Below are 18915 nucleotides of genomic sequence, written 5' to 3' on the forward strand. Positions count from 1 at the left end.
AGCTGGAGCTCTTATTTGTACCATTTAATTGGCAAAAAATGTTCAACATTTAACTGTGGTGACCTATATATTTATCTATGATAAACACTCATAAGGTTTTTTCTAACAATCAAGGATCTTACTGTGACTTGGGGCAGGAGGCACTCCCAAACCTCTGCTACTGACATGCAGTCATTTCCTCCCCCTGCTTTGATTTCTTCCCCTGCTTTGTTCCCAGGAAAAGGTCAGCCATCTAGTCTAAAGGTGATTTTAGTGTATGTGCTAATATTTCTTTATTTCTTTTTTTCCCCCCTCACTGGATGCATTGTTCAAAGGAACTGTCCTGCAGCAGTTTGAGGCGAATATGGCCCTTATTTAAAGAAAGGGCAAGAGCTACCCTGATGATGCATGACAAAGCAGGAACAGCATGACAATATTTAATGGGCTGCAACTCCCAGGACTTGTCTGAGATTTAACCAATTATCTTTTAGTCTGCAGCATTTGTATTATGTTGGCTCTCTGCTCATTAGTAACACAGAAGAGCTTGGGGTTGGTAATATTGTAAAATTAGCAATTTTAAAATACCATCCCAGAATCTTCTGTGTGGGATTTTGGTGAATTGTTGTTTTCCCAAGAGGCTGTGTTGGTGTGCAGTGCTCAGGCAGGAGTATAGAAAGGTGCTAAGATCAGATGCATCTCTCAGCTTTGCACTGGCCGAAGCCCCCCAGTTAAGTCAGAGTGAAGACTTAATGATTTGAGCTTGTCTTTGGGCTGGATTGGGCTGTGGTCTTCTATGGAATTCCCTATAAAGCTTCCTAGATTCCTACTCTGCACAGGAACACGTGGCTAACTAAGACAGCGCTTCAAAGATGCAGTGGTTTTTTGACCTCTTTAAATGTTTCATTGTTTGATGACTAAGCTTGCCAGATCTCAGATTCTGAGTCAAGGCTTTGTTCTTGGTGACAAGCTTCCCCTTCATAACGAGCTCTTATTATGCCTTTTGAGAGCTGGAGCTACGTGAAGTGGGGAGAAGAGGATCAGCTGGAATAGCCATTATTCTCACAAAGGGCAAAGCAAGCAGAATATTTCCCAAGAGTACTGGCAGAGGATCGTGTTTAAGGGCAATTATTCCTGTTCTGTGGTTTCAAACTTTGCTCACTACTGTCCTGCAAAAGACAGAAGCCATGGCTGTGCTCAATGTTGTGTTTATAGCAAATCGTACCTGTCTGAATAATGCTAAAAGGATGGGGGAGGAAATGGGTCCTGAAGCATATCTAATAACTAGGAGGTGCCACGTAGGACGAAGAGCGTTCGACAAAACTGGCAAACCAACCAAAATCTGAATGAATTGGCTGTAATGTGTTCTGCAGAACAGCACACTGAGGGGAAAATGAGATGCATACCCAAATTTTGGAAGTGTGAGGGAGCCACAGTTCCCAAGTAGGAAGCAGATAGCTTTTCTCGTAAAAGCATCACCACAACAAGCTCCAGTGTTTAACTCAGTCCGTAGAATCCTCTGACATGTCTTTTATACCAAATGGATAAGGCAAAAATAACATTTCTTGGTTATATGACTGCAATGAAAGATTAAAGCTGAAATTTCTGGGTCTTGTGAATGATATTAAAGTGCATCTTGAAACAGGTTAACAAGGACTGTGGTTTATTTAACTGAACATACTGCTCTGAACATCCCTTCCTCCTCAGCAGAATGCAGCAGCTTGTAATTCAGTATCCATCTGCCTTGGGTGCAGTTCTTACTTGAAGCTTTGTGGTTTTTAGCTAAAATCACATATTAATAAGAAAGTGGGAGGGAAAGCTACTCAGCTAATGTGCCCAGTTAGTTAAGAATCAAGTCACATTTTATTTACTTAAACCCATCTGTGCTTGTTTTGCCAGTAATATATTTGGTCTGCGGCCTGTGGACTATGCAGAAAGTGAAAAGATGAAGTCTGTGCTAATGTTACCAGTGAAGAATGAATCATTTTCACTTAACCAACCCTCTGAGGTAAGTATGTTGGTTTTTTTCTTTTATTTTGCCTTTTTTTTTAAAAAAAAAGTAAGTTCATCCTGTAAGTATTGAAGGCTTGGACTGAAGTACAGTACATCACCTCCCTTTACAGAGAGATTTAAAATAGATGGGAAATGAGCTCAGACAATATTTGTAGGGACACATACAAAGCGATGATATTCTGTGTTATAGCTTTATCTGGGGAAACAAAGGATGTTTCTTGTAATGTGGCTTTATTATAGGAGCTTGAGGCTGTGTTATTCTTGAAGTATCATTGATTTAACTTTGCTATTGTTGTTGTTTTTCTGCATATTTAAATGTGTTCTGTTTGCCAAACTGGCTGAAAGCAGCAACAGTCTTTGCTCCAGGTGGTTTTTGTGTGCCTTTAAAAGGATGTTTCAGTATTGTCCTTTGTCCAACAACAAAGATATCAACTCAGCAGTTGAAAACAGTTTTTGGAAGATTGTTTTGGGGTTTTTGTTTTTCCTTTCTTTTTGCCAAAGACTTCTCAGGACTTGGGACCAAAATCAAGTTATTCAGACTTATTACAGTAGCTGGATCTCAAAGGTAGGGCTGTACTATGGAATCTGGGACTACTTAGGAAGAGCCAGGGGCTGAAGTATCCTTGACAGCATAAGACTTGAGCAAGGAGCTCCTCTTACTTTGCATTAGTAGTATCCGCATAAAAAAGCATTCATTACTTAACAGGCCAGTGTATTAGGGACTTTATAGTAATAGGAAATGCGAGTATTAATTGTATAGGTTATTCAACATATCGGTAGTGTATCTGTTAGTAAAACTTCACTAACAGTAGGAGCCTTTACTACTTTATTGGGAATTTTTTTTTCTCCTTCAACACTGCAGTCAGCAAATCTGTTTACACAGTGTTCAACCAGCTGCATGTGTGTGCACCAGTTTCTAAAAAAAAATACCCAAAAAACTGCACAAGCTGGTTTAGTACCTTGCATAAGCTAATGACATACCTCTAATGTCAAGCTTTTTTTCTTTAGAGCTGGTTTGTTATAGAGAGATTTCTTTATGGACCCTATCCACTAAGCTTGCCATGACTTGGTTTATCAAAATGCTTATTGTTATGAAATAAAGCTGTCAAACAAGTTAGCTGTTTTCTTTATGTTCCCAAACATTCAACTTATTGTAGGATTTTCTGTATATACAGGCACTGAGCTCCAGCCAGCCAAGAGATGGACCTCTTGGTATACTGGGGAGCAATCTTAGTTCGGAGCAACAGAAACTGCTGAACAAACTAGCAACAGTTCTGAAGGCTCGAAGGTGTACTGAATTTAACAGCAGAGGTATGTAGTCTTGTTGAAATGTCTCTGTCCAAATATAAATAACTACAGTTCTGCACTTTACACTCTGAGATACTAGATGCAGCAGGTTTTTATAGTACCTAATAAGTGTGGTTTCTGCAATAACTGAAATATAGCCGTAGTAGAATGATGGTGTGTTGTTGCATGTAAATGCATATGAAGCCTGCTTGATTACTGAGGCAGGAGACTTCTAGGGGAGCGACAGTTTGACAGTATATTGTCTGTTATTTAAAATCCCTAAGTCCTCCTCAAAGACCTTTTCTCTTTACACTCCTTTTCTGTGCTTCTATGAGACATCCTGTAAGGTTTTTATCTTCCAGAAGGCAGATGTTGCCTTTAGAAAGAGCATATCACTGACTAAAAGTTTACAATTTTTTTCTCATATGCTACCTTCCTTCAAATTTTGTTCTTCATTAAGATAATGGAGACAAATTATGGAGCTTGGAATTTTTTTCTGTTCCCTTTGCAGAGTGGGGGAATGTTATCTTAATCCCTTCTATTAGGTTTTCTTTGGAGTGCTGCTTCTCCTTGCTTGTGAAAGAAAGGCTAAGGTAATTTTCCCCTGCTATCTTTCACACCCTGAAGTACTTCAAAATTCTGAGTTGAGTTCTGTTAGTTTTATGTTAAAGCAGTGAGATCTCATAGTAAGATTCCTGTCTGAGTTAAAAAGACTGGGAAAAAAAAACCCAGAGCCTCCTTGGAAGATGTGTTAGCTTAGAACTATAAAAACATTACTTCCCTTTTTCAGAACCAGTATATGTTGAAGCCCACAAAATTTCTAATAGCCCTTCTACTTACTCATATCTTAGTCTCAAAGATCATGTACTTGTGCTGGAAAGAGTGGTTGATAAATTATTATGGACTGTTTATTCTTTAAATTGTGATTGATTGCTTTTCAGACGGGCATAGTTCTGATTTTTATGTGCTCTTAGTTCTACTGATGTAATCTTTCTCCTAGTAACTCATCTTGTTATCCCTGATGTTCCAATGCCAAATACTGTCAAATGTATGATGGCTGTTCTGACTGGATGTTGGGTCCTCAAGTTTGAATGTAAGTATTAAATAAATGGGATTGTTTAGGCTTTTTAACCAGAAATTGTTGATGGGATTCTAGAGAAAAAAATTATTTTTCAACAACTACCCTAATATCAATACTGGCTTAACATAAAGTGTGAGGGTTTTGCTTTTTAATCTCCTGAATGATAAGTGATTTAATTAAATACAACTGCTCCTTCCTTGGCAAATGTGTGCATTTCATTATTAGATGTATTGGGTAGGTCATGCCCTATGTATCAGTGAGGGGTGAATTAGTTCATTGCTACATTAAGAGTGATTTGGAAGACGATGGAAAATATCCTGGGAGAGGAGGAATGAATGTGTTAAATTCTTTGATTTCTTATAAGCAGCTTTCCTTGAAATTCATGGGAAACTTTTGCTTGCTTGGTATTAAGGCCTGTAGGAACGTGGAGTGATGCATATTTACATGTAAGCTGAGATCTGTTGAAAGTTATAACTTCTAATCAAAATTATGCTGTCAATGGATCATAACCTCTGTTTGTACTCTATTAAAATTTATTTGTTGAAAATGTTGCCAAGCTCTATGCAATCACAGACTCAGGCAGATCAAATGAATACGTAACATTCCATACCCTTTTCTGTACACCTCAGCCCTGCGGACTGGAGTGCTCCTCAACTAAAATAGTAACCTCCAAGATGACTTCCATAGTCTCCCCTTAGCGTGCAAGTAGCTGTTTTGATGTCGTCTTTCATGTGATCTGTAACTATAACTTTTTACACAGTGTGTACTTTGCTTTGCAGCTGTTCTAGGGACTTACATCCCAAAATCTGGGGGGTTTTTTATTCTTTCTTTCTTAGTATCTGCTTTTCCAGTAGTTGTAAAAGCCAACTCCTTCTTCTTGACCTTTATGGCTAAGTCCTTTTAGCTAATAATTACACTACAAATGAGTTAATTATCCATGGAAAACTCACAGACAAATTTCTTGCCAGTTTTCTACTGTGTGACTAAACATCAGAATATAAGGATTCTTTAATGGTCTAAATTTTCCAGTCGCTAATGTTTATGAAGGCACTGCTTAAAGCTTCAAAAGCTGCATACTAGTTTTTCAAATAAAGCACATCATCACTCTTTGAATATTGAACTAATTTTTTTTTTCCCCCTGGAGTGTTCATTTGGCTTTCAGATAGTCACTGTATTTGTTCTGTGTCATTTTTTAAAGGGTCTGTTGAATTATTGTCCCCTCAGAAATGTTTTCTGCAACACTGACAGTGGCTTTTATTTTTGGCCTTATAAGCATTTGCAAAAGGAAAACATTGTGTTGTCTTTGTGCTGTGATTCATAGAAACAGGAGTAGCTTCTTGTTGAATATGTAACTTGGAGAAATACTGTTTATGCTTGAGCAAGCAGATAGATTTAATAACCTCCAGACACTTTGCTCATAAGCAGAAGGGAGATGGTTTCCTGTTTGGAGTTAGGGATGCAGCAGGAAACTCAGAAGGCCTGGAAGTGATGGTTGGGTGGTATATAGTTGGAAAGGGTGTGTTCCGGTGTTAACAGTGGGTTTCTGTGATGAATCACTTTGCAGGTTCTTGGCTTCACTCAGTTCAGGAGGTCTGCAGACCTTCTGTCATACATGCTAAAGTGGTTTTCCTTTATTTCATTTTCTCTTCTTGCTAGTCAGATGCTTAGAAAACTTCAGCTGAGTGGTAGGGAGATTTAATTAGTGAAACCTGAGTTTAAATCTTTGTGGAAGAATTTTTATATTTAGAAGTGATTGGAAAATAAAAAATAAATAAAATAGTGTAAGGCTTATTCAGGAATATTTTACTTTTTTTTTTTGTGCAGATGAGTTTTATTTTATGTTGGTAGTACTGATTAGTACAATCCTGACTGCTAATGCTCCCAGCTTAGTAAGCAACATACCACTTAAAAGCTAGTGATTCTCCTCCCTAGTGGGAAATGTTAGTAATAACTCATGGGGTCTGATGCAGCTAAGTGCCTATAATTAACAGCACCACTGCATCTGTTCCCACCAGTCTGTTATTAGTCTTCTTCAGAGTCATTACAAGTTAAAGATTGTTATAACAAATAATGGGACTCCTGCTGGTGGAACATTTGTCTAGGAAGAAGAGGTCTTTGCTTTTCTTTTCCATAATTTCTCTATTTATTGAGGCTTTTTTGACTTGTATTTGGATAAGTTTCCTTAAAATATGATGTAAATAAACTTCTAAAAGTGTATGCATATTCTGTCTTCTATCCTTATAGTTCAGTGTTCTAAACCATTCACTTGAAGTAAATTCATGTTCAAAAACTTCACTGAAATATTTGAAAAAACAAAGCTCAGTGTAGCACTCAATGAAATGCTGACTGTGCATAAGTGAGTATTTGGTTGTTTTAACTACCAGGTAAGATGCACTTGGCGCATTTCTAAAGTTGCATTTGTAGCCTATGCATAATTATAGCACTTTAAAAAAAAAAAAAGTGTGCTTGCAAAAAACAGTGTTTCATTTAAGAGTGATTTTCTTATGTTAACTTTTCCATTACAGCAGGTTTTCAAGCTGTGTTTCTCTAATAAAAAGCAGTTTCCTTCTTTTGTATAATTCTGTGGTGCTTCTGTTTTACGCGTGTCCATACAGGCAGCTGTAGCATCCATTAGTATCAGTACAGGTAATGTGGAGTTTTCTGGGAGAGTTTGAGCTAAATGTAAGGCCTTTAAATATTAGAGAGTCAAGATTTAAATATGTATCTTCAGTTTTGGGGTTCCCTTTTATCTTCAGGTAGAAGATGAGGATGAAAGTGTGTCACCACTGAGCAATATTAGATCTCCACAGAAGAAAAATTTCACCTTACCAGTTGCAGTTCCATATTTTCTGTATATAATACACTGTCAGCAATATATCCACTTTCAAAGCAGCAGAGAATTCAGTTGAGACACTGTCACTGTGCTCCTTGCCCTTGGCCATATCTTTCATTGGTTTCATTATTTTATTGCCTTCATTATTTCTGAGATGGTAATAGGGCAGAAAGTAGCATATCATTATTCTTCTGCAAGTAAGCTGAGACAAAGATTCAAGTATCACTGTATTTCCTCTGTGCTTTTTGTAGAGCACAAAATAGTGTAATTAAAACCAGCAGAAGCCTTTAATAGCTTTTTCAGCTTCTTTTTTCTTAAACTGATTGTCATCTGTTAAAGCAGGGAATGAAAAATGATCTCAGTAACGATATGTGTTGAAACAAGCTTGTGTCAGTCTTTGTAGTAAAGTATCTGGCAGAATTCTAAGCATCTGATTGCTTATTCCAGCATTTGTTTTGCTTACCTGGAGAGCAGCTCTGATCATTGAAAAGAATGCAAAAGACCCCTGCTTTCCCTGTAAGGACTCAGAACAACTGGGAGTTGACTGGAAGAGCTAGGGGGATTGCCTGACTGACATTTCAAGGCAAAAACATCTTTCTGAATTTCTTGGAGCAATATACCCATCCTTGTTTAGGCTGTGGGACAAGGGAGGTGCAAAGCTGTTTGAGCTGACTGCTTCTCAGGCTGGACTGTCTCTCTTTCATGCATAGACATCTTTCCAGTAACAGGCAGATACTCAGCAAAGCCCTCCTTCCTTTAAAACACCTCAGGATTTTTGATCACTGGAGTTTCATGCTTGTTTTGCAGTTGGAGATGTGCTTCAACTGTCTCCTAAAAAAGGACTCAGCTGTGTGGGAGGTGGTAGGAATATCTAATGTGCATACTTATGTTCTGGTTGTATTGGGTGTACAGCTGAGGGTCTGAACTTCTGCACTCCCACAGTGTCTGCACCCTCTGAAAGGGAGGAGGGAAATATTTTTGCTTCCAAGTCAGCACAAATTTACACTATGAAGTTGCTGGGGTTTGCCAAGGAGAAAACGGGGATGAGAATGTCTTAAATGTGGTGTTTCCCTTTGCAGAGCTGGGGAGTGGGCTGGCTTGAAATAAGGTCTGGAGGAAAAGGAAAAGAATGGGAAATATTACCTCATTTAAAAGGATGTGACGGGATCCAGAGGATGAAGCACTTCCAGCTGACCTCTGCACTTCAGGAATGGCTTCCTCCAGTGATTTTGGTCAGTCTAGAAAACAGCTGTGGCAAATAGTGGTTTCATAAAGCAGATAGGACACTTGGGGGTTTAAGTGAAGTAATGATTTTCGTATTACATGCCCCTAGCTTTTGGGAATTGATGTTTTAAGGACTTCCTAAGCACCTGCTCTGTAGTGTTTAATAAATATCACCTGGAGTAACTTGTTAACTACTATTCTTGAGCAGATTCATTTTAATCTCTGCAGCATCTTATGTCATTTCTTCGTGTTGGAAAAATGGACTGCTCTTGTTTCACCCAACGAGATCTCTACCTCACTCCATGAAAATCTGTGATTCTAAAGTTAATTTGTAAGCATATAAGAGACAATAGAAAAATTCCTTTCTATGCTATAGCAGAGACTGGTAATGCTGTTGATGAAAATAAATTGAAGCCAGCCATGCCAAATTCTCCCAAGGCTTTCTCTCAGTCCAGATTTCTTCCTTTTCTAGGAAGAAAAAAAACTCATCAAGTTTTACTCAATCTGCATGTAAGTCCTTAAAACCCAGTGCAGACTGAGCTGAGAAAGTTTCAGTTGCAATCTCTACTAAACATTGGATGTGTAGTATTTTATCTTCTTTGTTGCTGTCGTGTATTTCTAAATTACTTTTAGCTGTTCTAAGAGATTTTTGGGATTAACCCTTGCTCTTTGCTCTATTAATGCAAATCCAACAAAACTCCACTAAGGCTAATTGAGTTACTGAGAGCTACCCCTGGGTATCTGTGGGTGATTACAACTTGTTCTTGGCAGCCATTTCTTTTTGTACTTCATCCCGTTTAAATTGTTTTTGCTGATGCAGTTAGTTTCATTATAAACCAGTAAGAGTTACATGAATAAGGATTATAGGGCTCTGATCTTAAATTTTGGAAATAGTGATTTCTTTATTTCCAGTACTAATAGCTATTGCTGTAGCAAAGGTCAGTTAACGATACTGTTAGAGTGGGCACCTTTTAACCTGCTTGCTCCTTACGTACTGGAAGGTGAGAAGGTAGAGGCAGATGTTCAGTGAGCTAATAAGGATCAGTGTAAGCAGTGACGCTTTACTGATCTTGCTAATGAGGAGGAGGAAAAAAAGCAGTATTCTCCTTGCCAAATATGGTGGCATCAAGCTAAAAATGTTGTTTATATCCACAAATTGTGAGTGTGAAACCGGCTATTTAAGAGGCTTTTAAACTTCTAATATTCTGTATTTCTAGGGAAGAACCTTGCGTGACCCCTCTGCACATGTGATCTTGCCCCACTATGGTCTCCTGTCAGGCAAGCTTTATTAATGGATGCTAGCACACTTGAACTGGGCATTGCTAAACTGGTCCATGTGAAATGGAAAAATGTCACTTGCCTTGGTACAAGTCTTAGCCTTTTGCAGGTAATTGATCCAACTACTGTGATTAAACTAGAGGGCCATTAAAGTGTAGTTGCAATAGTCACCCTCTTCTCTTTAGGGAAGATAACATGATAAACGAACAAACTTGATGAACCTCAAACCTAGAAGGTCCACAGCTCTTATTGGCAAAAGTATCAAGGAATAAATCAAGATTGGCTGAGATCTTGAGGAAATTGAATGGTCTTATTTTATAATGGAACAGACTAGATTTTTAGGCAGGCTTGCCCGTGAACAATGCACAGCCTGCGAATGTGGGAAGGAAAACAACGTAACCCTGAGCTCTGCATCCTCCTAAAACTGCCGATGTCTTCTCAAAAGTAAGTTTACGTTCCCCTCCATTTTCAGATAATTTTTTTAAGGGTGTCCTTGTCTTTCTGAGATTGTCCTGCTCTGAATTTTTTTTTTTTACATATGTACTTAAGATGTCAATTTCAGAAGGGAGATGGCATAGTATTGATGGTGTTCTAATCGCTCTTTAATTAGAATAATAGCAGTTGCTTTTTTCAGTCCATTTATTTTGGCCATCAAGTGGCATCAAGTTCTCACCGGTGGCTTTTCAATACAGTGCTGAAAAAATGAGAGTCGGAAGTCTCAGGAGTTCTGGGAATCAATTTAACATGGCTCCTGTTTGAAGTCAAGGGGCACTATACCTCTGTCTTAAATAGGAGTGCTGTAAGGTCAGCAGAGCTTCTGTAAATGTCCCTGTAAAAGCAGCAGAGTGATATACCTCTGAGTACAGTATGGAATTTTATTTCCTTTTATATGTCCTCTTAATCAGGATGATACTCAGTCGGATGGAGAGACTATTAAAAGGGAACTGTCATGTTAGCCCGCCACTTATACATATTAGCAGCTTTAAAATTAATAATGCCTACTCAAGAGAAAGACCTGGGCTTTACTGAGTGAACTCAGCTTAGCACTCAATTGTCAAAATAAAATCCCAAGCTGTAAAAAAAATAAAATAAATAAATAAAAAAATTGGAAGGGCCTACAGTATGCTCTAATCTTTTGTTTGTATCCCTACTGTGAAGTGTGAAATTGAAGGGGTTTTTAGCACAAGATCCTCTTGTGGAGGTTGTACCATCTATTAGAAGAATGCTAAAGTTTGTACATGCCTGGTGCTTCCAAATGGTACCATAACACGACCAAACCTGATCATGCTGTCTCTGAGAACCTCACTAAGGCTATTGCATCCGGTTGGAGTCACTGCATCTGAAAATGACAATGCAAAATTAGTGAGCTAGAAGCAAGTGAGTTGACGCTAAGTTTTGTGTGGAGAGGGGAAAAAAGGACAAATAAGAACCTCTTGTTTAGCCAGATGCAGAATGAATTAGGTAGAAGCACAACTTTAACCCTCTATCATTTTATCTCAGATGAGAGAACAGGGGGATATTTCCCTTTTTTGTTTCTCTTATTTCTTTTTATTACGGTATGTGAATTCTTTAATATAAAATATCTTTCTAGTATGCAGGAGTCAATGAAGAGAAATGAGCAATTCATGAAGAAATCAGTCTGAACAAAGTCTACAGTCAAAGGACGTAGGGGTCTCTATCACCTAAACTATTTTAGCTTCCTTTTTCTAGTTAAGATGCTTTCTTCCATGGATAGATATTCCTTGACGGTTCACCTTAGGGTTGTAAGCACCTTCCTCAAACATCAGTTGCTAACTGCATCAGTTTTCTGACTATATAGCTAGATCATGATTCTGATGACACATGACATGCCATTTGCCTCATTTCCCTGTGCCTAAGGCTCTGCTTTCGCTGTTACCCTGTCTGTGTTGTGTTGTCTCTTTCCAAGTGATACGGTTACTGTGGATTAGTTGTGTGGTTGATGGTTGACATGAAGTATGTTGAAGCCTGAAGCACCACCTTACCAGCTTGAGGATTCCAATGACTTTCCTCTTCAGACAAAGTGTTAGATGAAACTGCTTGAAATGTCCCTGAGCACCGTGGTTCCAGAAAGCACTTGTTCTTATCTATCAAATATGACAAGACCCATGAGTCAGAACAAGTTCTGCTTCTACATCTTTCATGAAAAATATGTTTGGGAATTGAAAATGTACTATTTTGCCATCACCAAAAAACATAGAGAGTCTGTTGCTCCACAAATGTGTGTGTATGTGTAGGCCTAACAGTGTTGCCTCTTAACATATTTATGTTAAACACCTGGGCACTGAGAACTGATGTTCATGACTTTATCCCATCTAGAGTACGTAGCCTTTCATGCCACAAATCTGTTAAGACACAGATCTGCTCTGTTTCTAGCTGGTTAAGAGAAGTTAATATTAATGAGAATGCTGATCATGCAGACACTGGCTAGACAAATCTTCTGGTTACATATTGCCAGTGTTTCAAGAAAACAAATATTCATATTGTGGTTCTTACAGGTACAATGAAAACTGGGCACATGTAGGTGAGTCTCTTGCTCTCATGGAGGATTGTCATTATATGTGACAAGGAACTTTGAGGCGTACAGATCCCTTGGAGGACTTGTCAGTGTGAAATGGAAAGGCATATCTATGCAAAACAGACATAACTTATTTTGCATTTTCTGCTAAAATAGACATTCTACTAACATTAGTCATTTTCATGACTTAATTTTTTTTTTCATGGAAGTATCAGTACAAAAAGACATCATAGTCTTCTGTATTCAATCTTTTATTACTTTCATATCAAATTTGCTTCATTTACTGATGCTGGCGCTGGATGCTCAATTTGTGGTGTACTCATTGTATAAAAACCTCAGCTCTGTAGTGAGAGTCCTTGAAATTGAACTTTTGATGGTAGATTGAAATAAAACGTGCTTTTAATGGATGGACCATTCTGTTCTTAAGACTAGATGAGGCGATTTTTCCTTTATTGTAAGTGGCACCCATTAACATCTGTATTTTCTTGGAAGGAAAGAATAGCAGTGTCAGAAGCAAATTGACACAGGAAATCTTGTTGGGTTGCAATGATAATTTTTTTTTTTTTTTTTTTAAAAAGGGGAGGGGGAAATAACTTTTAGGTTTATTTTTGAGTTACATGTACTTTGAAAATAAGTCATTGGTAGTCATTGCTGTTATCAATAATGAATATGTAGATTGCTTTTCTGGAAAATACATGACTAGGTTGCCCTTCTAGTTTTGTACAAGTTCATGTTAATTTTCCTTGAAAGAATGAACAAGTGCAGCTAATCACCCTGAATACTTGTATGTAGAGGGAGATCTATATTGTCATAGTATTCAGCCAGTTGTGGTTTTCTTTATAGGTTTATCTTTTTTGGTGTAAGTACACTGAAGGACTTCTAGTAACTGAAATATGAATTCCCATTGCGTTTTGTGAGTTTGTATGAACTGGTGGTAAATTGCTAACAGTTGGCTCTCTAGATCAGATATTCCTATCTATTGGCTGCCATGGTATCCAGGTACCTTTGTCAGTGATACTTCTCTTCATACTCCTGTGCTTTCTTCCTTTTTAGGATCAACCCCCATATTTAACTTATGATTTTGTTTAGTTTGTATTTTTTTTAATACCATGGCTTTCGTATTTGCACAGTGGAAATAAGCTGCCTGAATAAGAAACACTGCGCAAGGGGTGAGGTACTACTTCAGAAGTTACAACCTTGTCAACATTGTAAATCCTCATGGAACAGTTTCCTAAATCAGCTTTGCTATCTTTCTTTCTTCTGTATTTTTTATTAATGAGTGCTATGTACGTGCAGGCAAAACGTTCCATCCTTGAGTGGGTGACCACAGCAATTTCTTTTTCCAAAGTGAGGTCAGGTAGCGCATTTAACTGATGTTAGCAATACATTAGCATCAGCGCATTCTGTATTGGAAAAAATAACTAGCCTTAAAACAAGGTAAAAACACGTTGACTCTAAAAGACAATCTCATTATGCAGCAGTGGTAACAAAAAAGAATGCCACTGTTAAACCCTAGCATAAATCTCCAGTTTGTGCTGATCTTGGAGACCTTGAAATCCCATCTGATTTGTTATTTGAGACCATAGCTGTTGGGAAACAGCTTTGTGCTTGCTTTGTAATTGCTCTTTATCAGGCAATTGCTTCCATTTCATAACTGCGGAGTTGGTTCTACATGCTGGCTTTAAGCTTCCAAATGATCAGCAATTTGACATTTGACATTAAGTGGTTGACCTTTAGTGAGCAAGAGGAAAAGCTAATAATTCCTAGTGTTTACAACACTGATTTTAGTGTGATATTGTTTCTCTCCATCTAACTTGCCTCTTTAACCACTGTTGTAAATTTTTTTTCAAGTTTAAAAGCAAATTGTTAAAGCGCACAAGCTTTGGTGCTATGTGGATGCAATGTTTTGTATTGTAGGTGATCCTTTTATCTTAAGGCAACTCTTTAGTCCCTGAAATGACATCCCTGAAATTAGAGGACCCCTCTGTTAAAACATGGGGTCTCTAATCTTGGCTTTTCTTATTGTGTTGGGTTTTTTCAGGGGTACGAGCCTGTCTACGAACCGCAGCTCGAGAACAAGAAGAGAAATATGAAATCCAAGGTGGCCCACAAAGAGGCCGGCTCAACAGAGAACAGCTGGTGGGTTTTATTGCTTGAGACAGATTATCATAATGACCTTTGGTTCATGCAGTTTTGCCCTTTGCCACATGTGCAGGTGCAGTAGATGTAAAATTTTAATGTGGTCTTGTACAGAAATTAGATTATGCACAAGGTGATCGAAAGAACTGCGAGCACCCATAAAGCTGTCATTTTTCTCTATTAGCAGATATGTTGCTATAACCTTGTCAGAGGGAGTGCTGTATTACATCTGTGGAAGAAGCTGTGTGGGACAGGAAGTGATGCTGCTGCTTGGGCCTTCTCTGCTCAGCTTTAGAACCTAGTTGAAACTATCTGAAAGTCAAAATAAAAATGTTTTTATTACTTCTTGTTTCCTTATAAGGCCACTTCTGTATTTAACTGTGTTAATTTCTGGTTGATTTCTGGATTACACTGGAGAAGTTCATTAAATGTATTGTAACAGTAGCTGTAAATGTTCCTAGCTCATAGTTAAACACTGTTGTGCTGGAAGACGTTTAAACATAAGCAAGAATTTACCATGTAAGCAAGCTTTTCTTGATTGCATACTTACATTGAGGACCTTAGATGTTAAGATACTGTTCTAGCTTCCAGTGTTGGTTATTTTAAATTGCATGGGGGTTTTTTGTAGGCACTGATTGTTCCTTTCCACTTTTTTCCTGTGTACTCAGTTGTGAAGTCCTGTATTAATTTTTTTTTTTTTTTTTTTTACCTTCCATTTAGCTGCCTAAGTTGTTTGATGGATGCTACTTCTATTTTTTGGGATCTTTCAGCCGTCACCAGAAGAGTGATCTGGTGGAGTTGGTCAAAGCAGCAGGAGGACAAATTCTGGTTAGGCAGCCAAAACCAGACAGCGACGTGACGCAGACAATCAACACGGTGGCTTACCATGCAGAATCTACTTCTGACCAGAGATTTTGCACTCAGTATGTAATCTATGATGCGTCTTCTAAATTCAAGCCAGAGAAAATTCGTCAGGGCAAAGTCTGGATGGCCCCCTCTAGCTGGCTTATAGACTGTGTGATGTCATTTCAGCTTCTGCCTGTAAAATAAGTATCAGTGTCTCATGAGCAAGGTTTTAATCTTGAGCAGTTGGAACACTCCGGTAAACACCAGTCTGAAGCTATGATTTATGTTTTGCAGTTAGGAATACAAGAGAGCTTTCACCATGTAAATGAGTTACTAAGATCACTGATATGCTGGAATAAATGAACTTACAACGGAGGAAAGAGATAAGTATACTGCATTAAAAAATGTGCCTTGGATTATTTAGTAAGCTTTATTTTTGCATTTAACTTGTGTCAATCGCTGACATTTTATAGCTAAGATTTTGCAAAACGAAACCTTTTGCATTCTTGATTTAAACCAGCCCTTCTTAGGTGATAGAACACGACCCCATTTTTTTCCTGCTTAATATCCATTGACAAGGATCCACTGTACATGTCAAGATTTCCCAGTCGGGCCAGAATTTGTATTTTTTAAAGAAAGGACTCTGCATTTGAACATAGTCATTTACCTTTATAGACATCTCTTCTGCCAGATGAGATTTTACAACTGAATTTTGTAGGAAATTCTTGGTATGGGATAAGCCTTGTAGGAATCGAAGTAGAATTAATGGCCTGATTTCATTTGAAAGCAGACAATATTGAGAAACACAATATTTAAAAATCTTGGTCTAAAATTCCTTATTTATAGCAAGAGTAATACTTTATTAACTTCTGTCTTCTTTGATGCCTCTAAATGTGTAACTCAAATTCAGTTCTATTTTCTGAAGATTTTTAAGCATCAGGATCCTTATTAAATTATTATAATCAAAGATATTTCTGTAAGTATAGATGACTGATATCATGGTTACTTTAATGAAGAAAATAGAATGATCACAAAAGAATTCTGCCTCACTTTGCTCAATTGTACTTAGAACTTAGCTGCCTACATTGGAGCAATATTTGATTTTCATATTTGTTACAATAATTTTTTAATTCATTTCTCATAATTGATTGTAAGTTATTGTCAGACTCTTACTTCCTCACTCTGTGCTCTTAGATAATGTCTTGCATCTTGTGCGTTGCCTTAGTTTGATAATTCATAAATTAAAAATGGTGTCTTGTAATAATGAGAATGACGGTTGTGGGATAAAGCAAAGTTTCTTGTGTTTGCTTTGTATTGCTTATAATAAAAAATAAAAAAACAAAAACAAAAACAAACCCAAAAAACAACAAAACTTTTGCTGCTGGTAAGTTTGGAGTATCTTCTTGCATGAGCTTATTTGCAGCATGAGTACATAGTCTTTATGTGTCTCAGCAGGTAAATAGAACTGTAAGTACTTTTCTGTGAACTCAATACAGCTGTGAAGATAGCATATCCACCTGCAAGAGCATCTCTTCAGTGAAAGAGACAGTTGTTTTCTCTAACCATTGCCCCTGGAGTTCCTATGCCAATTTTCAATATGCTCTATAGACCTCTTAGAACCGTACACTTCAGGTATAGCAGGTACAGTTTTCAATAGCATCTACTAGGCTTCGGTAGCTGGAGCATCTTGATCTATCACTTATGCTCGACTGAATCATTGCTCTTCACTAAATGCAGTTCTCAAGTACTTGCACGTCTGTGTGAGCGAGCAAAAATGCAAGGCTCATTAATAAATGGAACAACCCATGGGATGAATGTGTTTTGGGTTTTTTGCAGATAAACACCGGCAGCAAATAAGGTTCTGAGTCGATACTGTGCGGACTTGGTCATTTATTTTAACAATTGTAGCACATTTTAACTTGGCATTTCATAGCACATCAATATACCTAATGCAGTATTCTTTGCAAAAGTAGCAGTGAATCTCTGGCAAAAATTCTTCAGAGTGGAGCTTTTCTGCTGCGTACCAGGAAGAAATTTGACCCATCAGTTATCCCGTTCTATGTTCTGAAGTAGAGGCAGCAGATTTACAGATTTTAAGAGCCATTGCTCCTTGGCAACTGAAAAGAAACTATTAGAAAATGGCCATAAAAAACTTTTCCTAAGGTCTTATTCTTTGAATCAAGTTGTGTTTTCAAGCAGTTACTATCAAATCACATTAAGAATCCTCCCATATCATACTGAGGAGTGATCCTTATCCTTCTCATTGAAGTGTACTCAAGATTAACTCTGACCCATCTCCTTCAGGTCTCTTCAGGAATTAGGAGTTTATGATCAACTTATGTAGACTTATGCACTTACCAGGAGCCTGACAGAGCTGCAGGAAGTAGACTTTGATGCCAGAATTGCGGCAGGTGTCAAACACTTCTGAAGCAGTAGGTAAGTACACAAAAGCTAGAGATGAGTGACACAGACCCTGCTTAATTCACTCTTGCTAATCATTAAAAGCTGAGAGATAGCACTTGATAAAACATGTCTTAAAAAAAAAGAAAAGACTTGTAGTAAGGATAAATCAAGTCTCTTAATCCATTGGATGGATTTGGGCTCATGAAAGCAAGGTTATAAAATCCTGAGGCATGGGGTAGAGGGTGTGTAGAGATCATTTCTCACTGTCTCTTCCAGCTCAAGAGTGAGGGTGCATTAAAGGAAGCTAGTAGGAGGCAGGCTCAAAAATAGAAGAGGTATTTCATGGAGTGCGAAAATCTGCTAAAGTGTGTATACCTGTCCTGGTTTTGCTAGGACAGAGTTAATTTTCTTCTTAGTAGTTAGAGTAGCTGTGTTTGAACATAGTCATTTGCCTTCATAGACATCTCTTCTGCTAGATGAGATTTTACAACGATTCAGTGTAGGAACTTGAGAGCAACTGAGGAGAGCTAGATGTTGCATTGTTTCTGCAAGTGTTTTCGGGGAAACAACCGAACGGTGGTAGCTGCTTTTGGTCTGGAAGTAGAAGTGGGGTGTCTGGGAGGTGCTTCAGGGTCTGTCATCACACAGTCATCTTCCAAGTGACTAACAGGCACGGGAGGGTGCAAAGTCTTGCATCGCTCTAATAGCAAAGGTGTCAGTAAGTGCTTCACCCAACTGGCTTCTACACGGGCTTTGTTAGGCTCGAACTAAAGCCCCTCTCTTCTGCTCTATCACAAGCATCTGAGCTGGTTGGACCTGAGCAGCTGTGCAGGACCCAACACAAAGTTAATTGTCATTAACCTGGTGAGGCTTACAGAAAAAGCAAGAGTGATTGAAGAGAAATAAATCAAGGAAGAAAATAATTCTAGGCAGGGATTTGAAGCTGGTAGTATTCCCTACCTAGGTCTAGTGTCTTAATTCAAGACCAAACTTAAGCTAGAGCAGTTATTTTCTGCTGCAGTGTTCCAGCAGATCAGCACTTTGGCTCATGAAACTCTTGCAAGTATTCTCAGGAGAAAGATGTCTGTGTGGAAGCCACAGCCTGTTGTTTAAAACTACACGTTGGTGTGTATTATTTGGGGAAAACACCAAAATGTAGGGTTCATCTGGTCCCCATGCCCGCACCTTCTGTGCTGCTTCTGATTCCTGTGGGTCAGCTTTACTGCCAGGGTGGTAGAGGGAAGGGGAAATTTTGGTTTCTAGCTGCCAGAGCTGCTGGGCAGGAGCATCTGTTCTGGC

The 18915-nt window shown here is 38.3% G+C and overlaps 1 protein-coding gene across 1 annotated transcript in view; it reads left to right on the top strand.

Annotated features, from left to right (window-relative positions):
* The window catches only part of LOC104527125 (BRCA1-associated RING domain protein 1), a gene marked incomplete at its 5' end in the record, with an annotated part of 39388 nt that extends 23971 nt beyond the window's left edge, over positions 1–15417 (top strand). Inside the window, 5 exon segments of the mRNA XM_010170748.1 lie at positions 1876–1984; positions 3165–3300; positions 4277–4369; positions 14270–14367; positions 15088–15417. Of these exon segments, the coding sequence (XP_010169050.1) occupies positions 1876–1984; positions 3165–3300; positions 4277–4369; positions 14270–14367; positions 15088–15417 (766 nt within the window).
* Positions 15418–18915: the final 3498 nt, after the last annotated feature.

Source organism: Antrostomus carolinensis, unplaced genomic scaffold (genome assembly GCF_000700745.2).
Source record: "Antrostomus carolinensis isolate BGI_N321 unplaced genomic scaffold, ASM70074v2 scaffold9976, whole genome shotgun sequence".
NCBI classification, from domain to species: domain Eukaryota; kingdom Metazoa; phylum Chordata; class Aves; order Caprimulgiformes; family Caprimulgidae; genus Antrostomus; species Antrostomus carolinensis.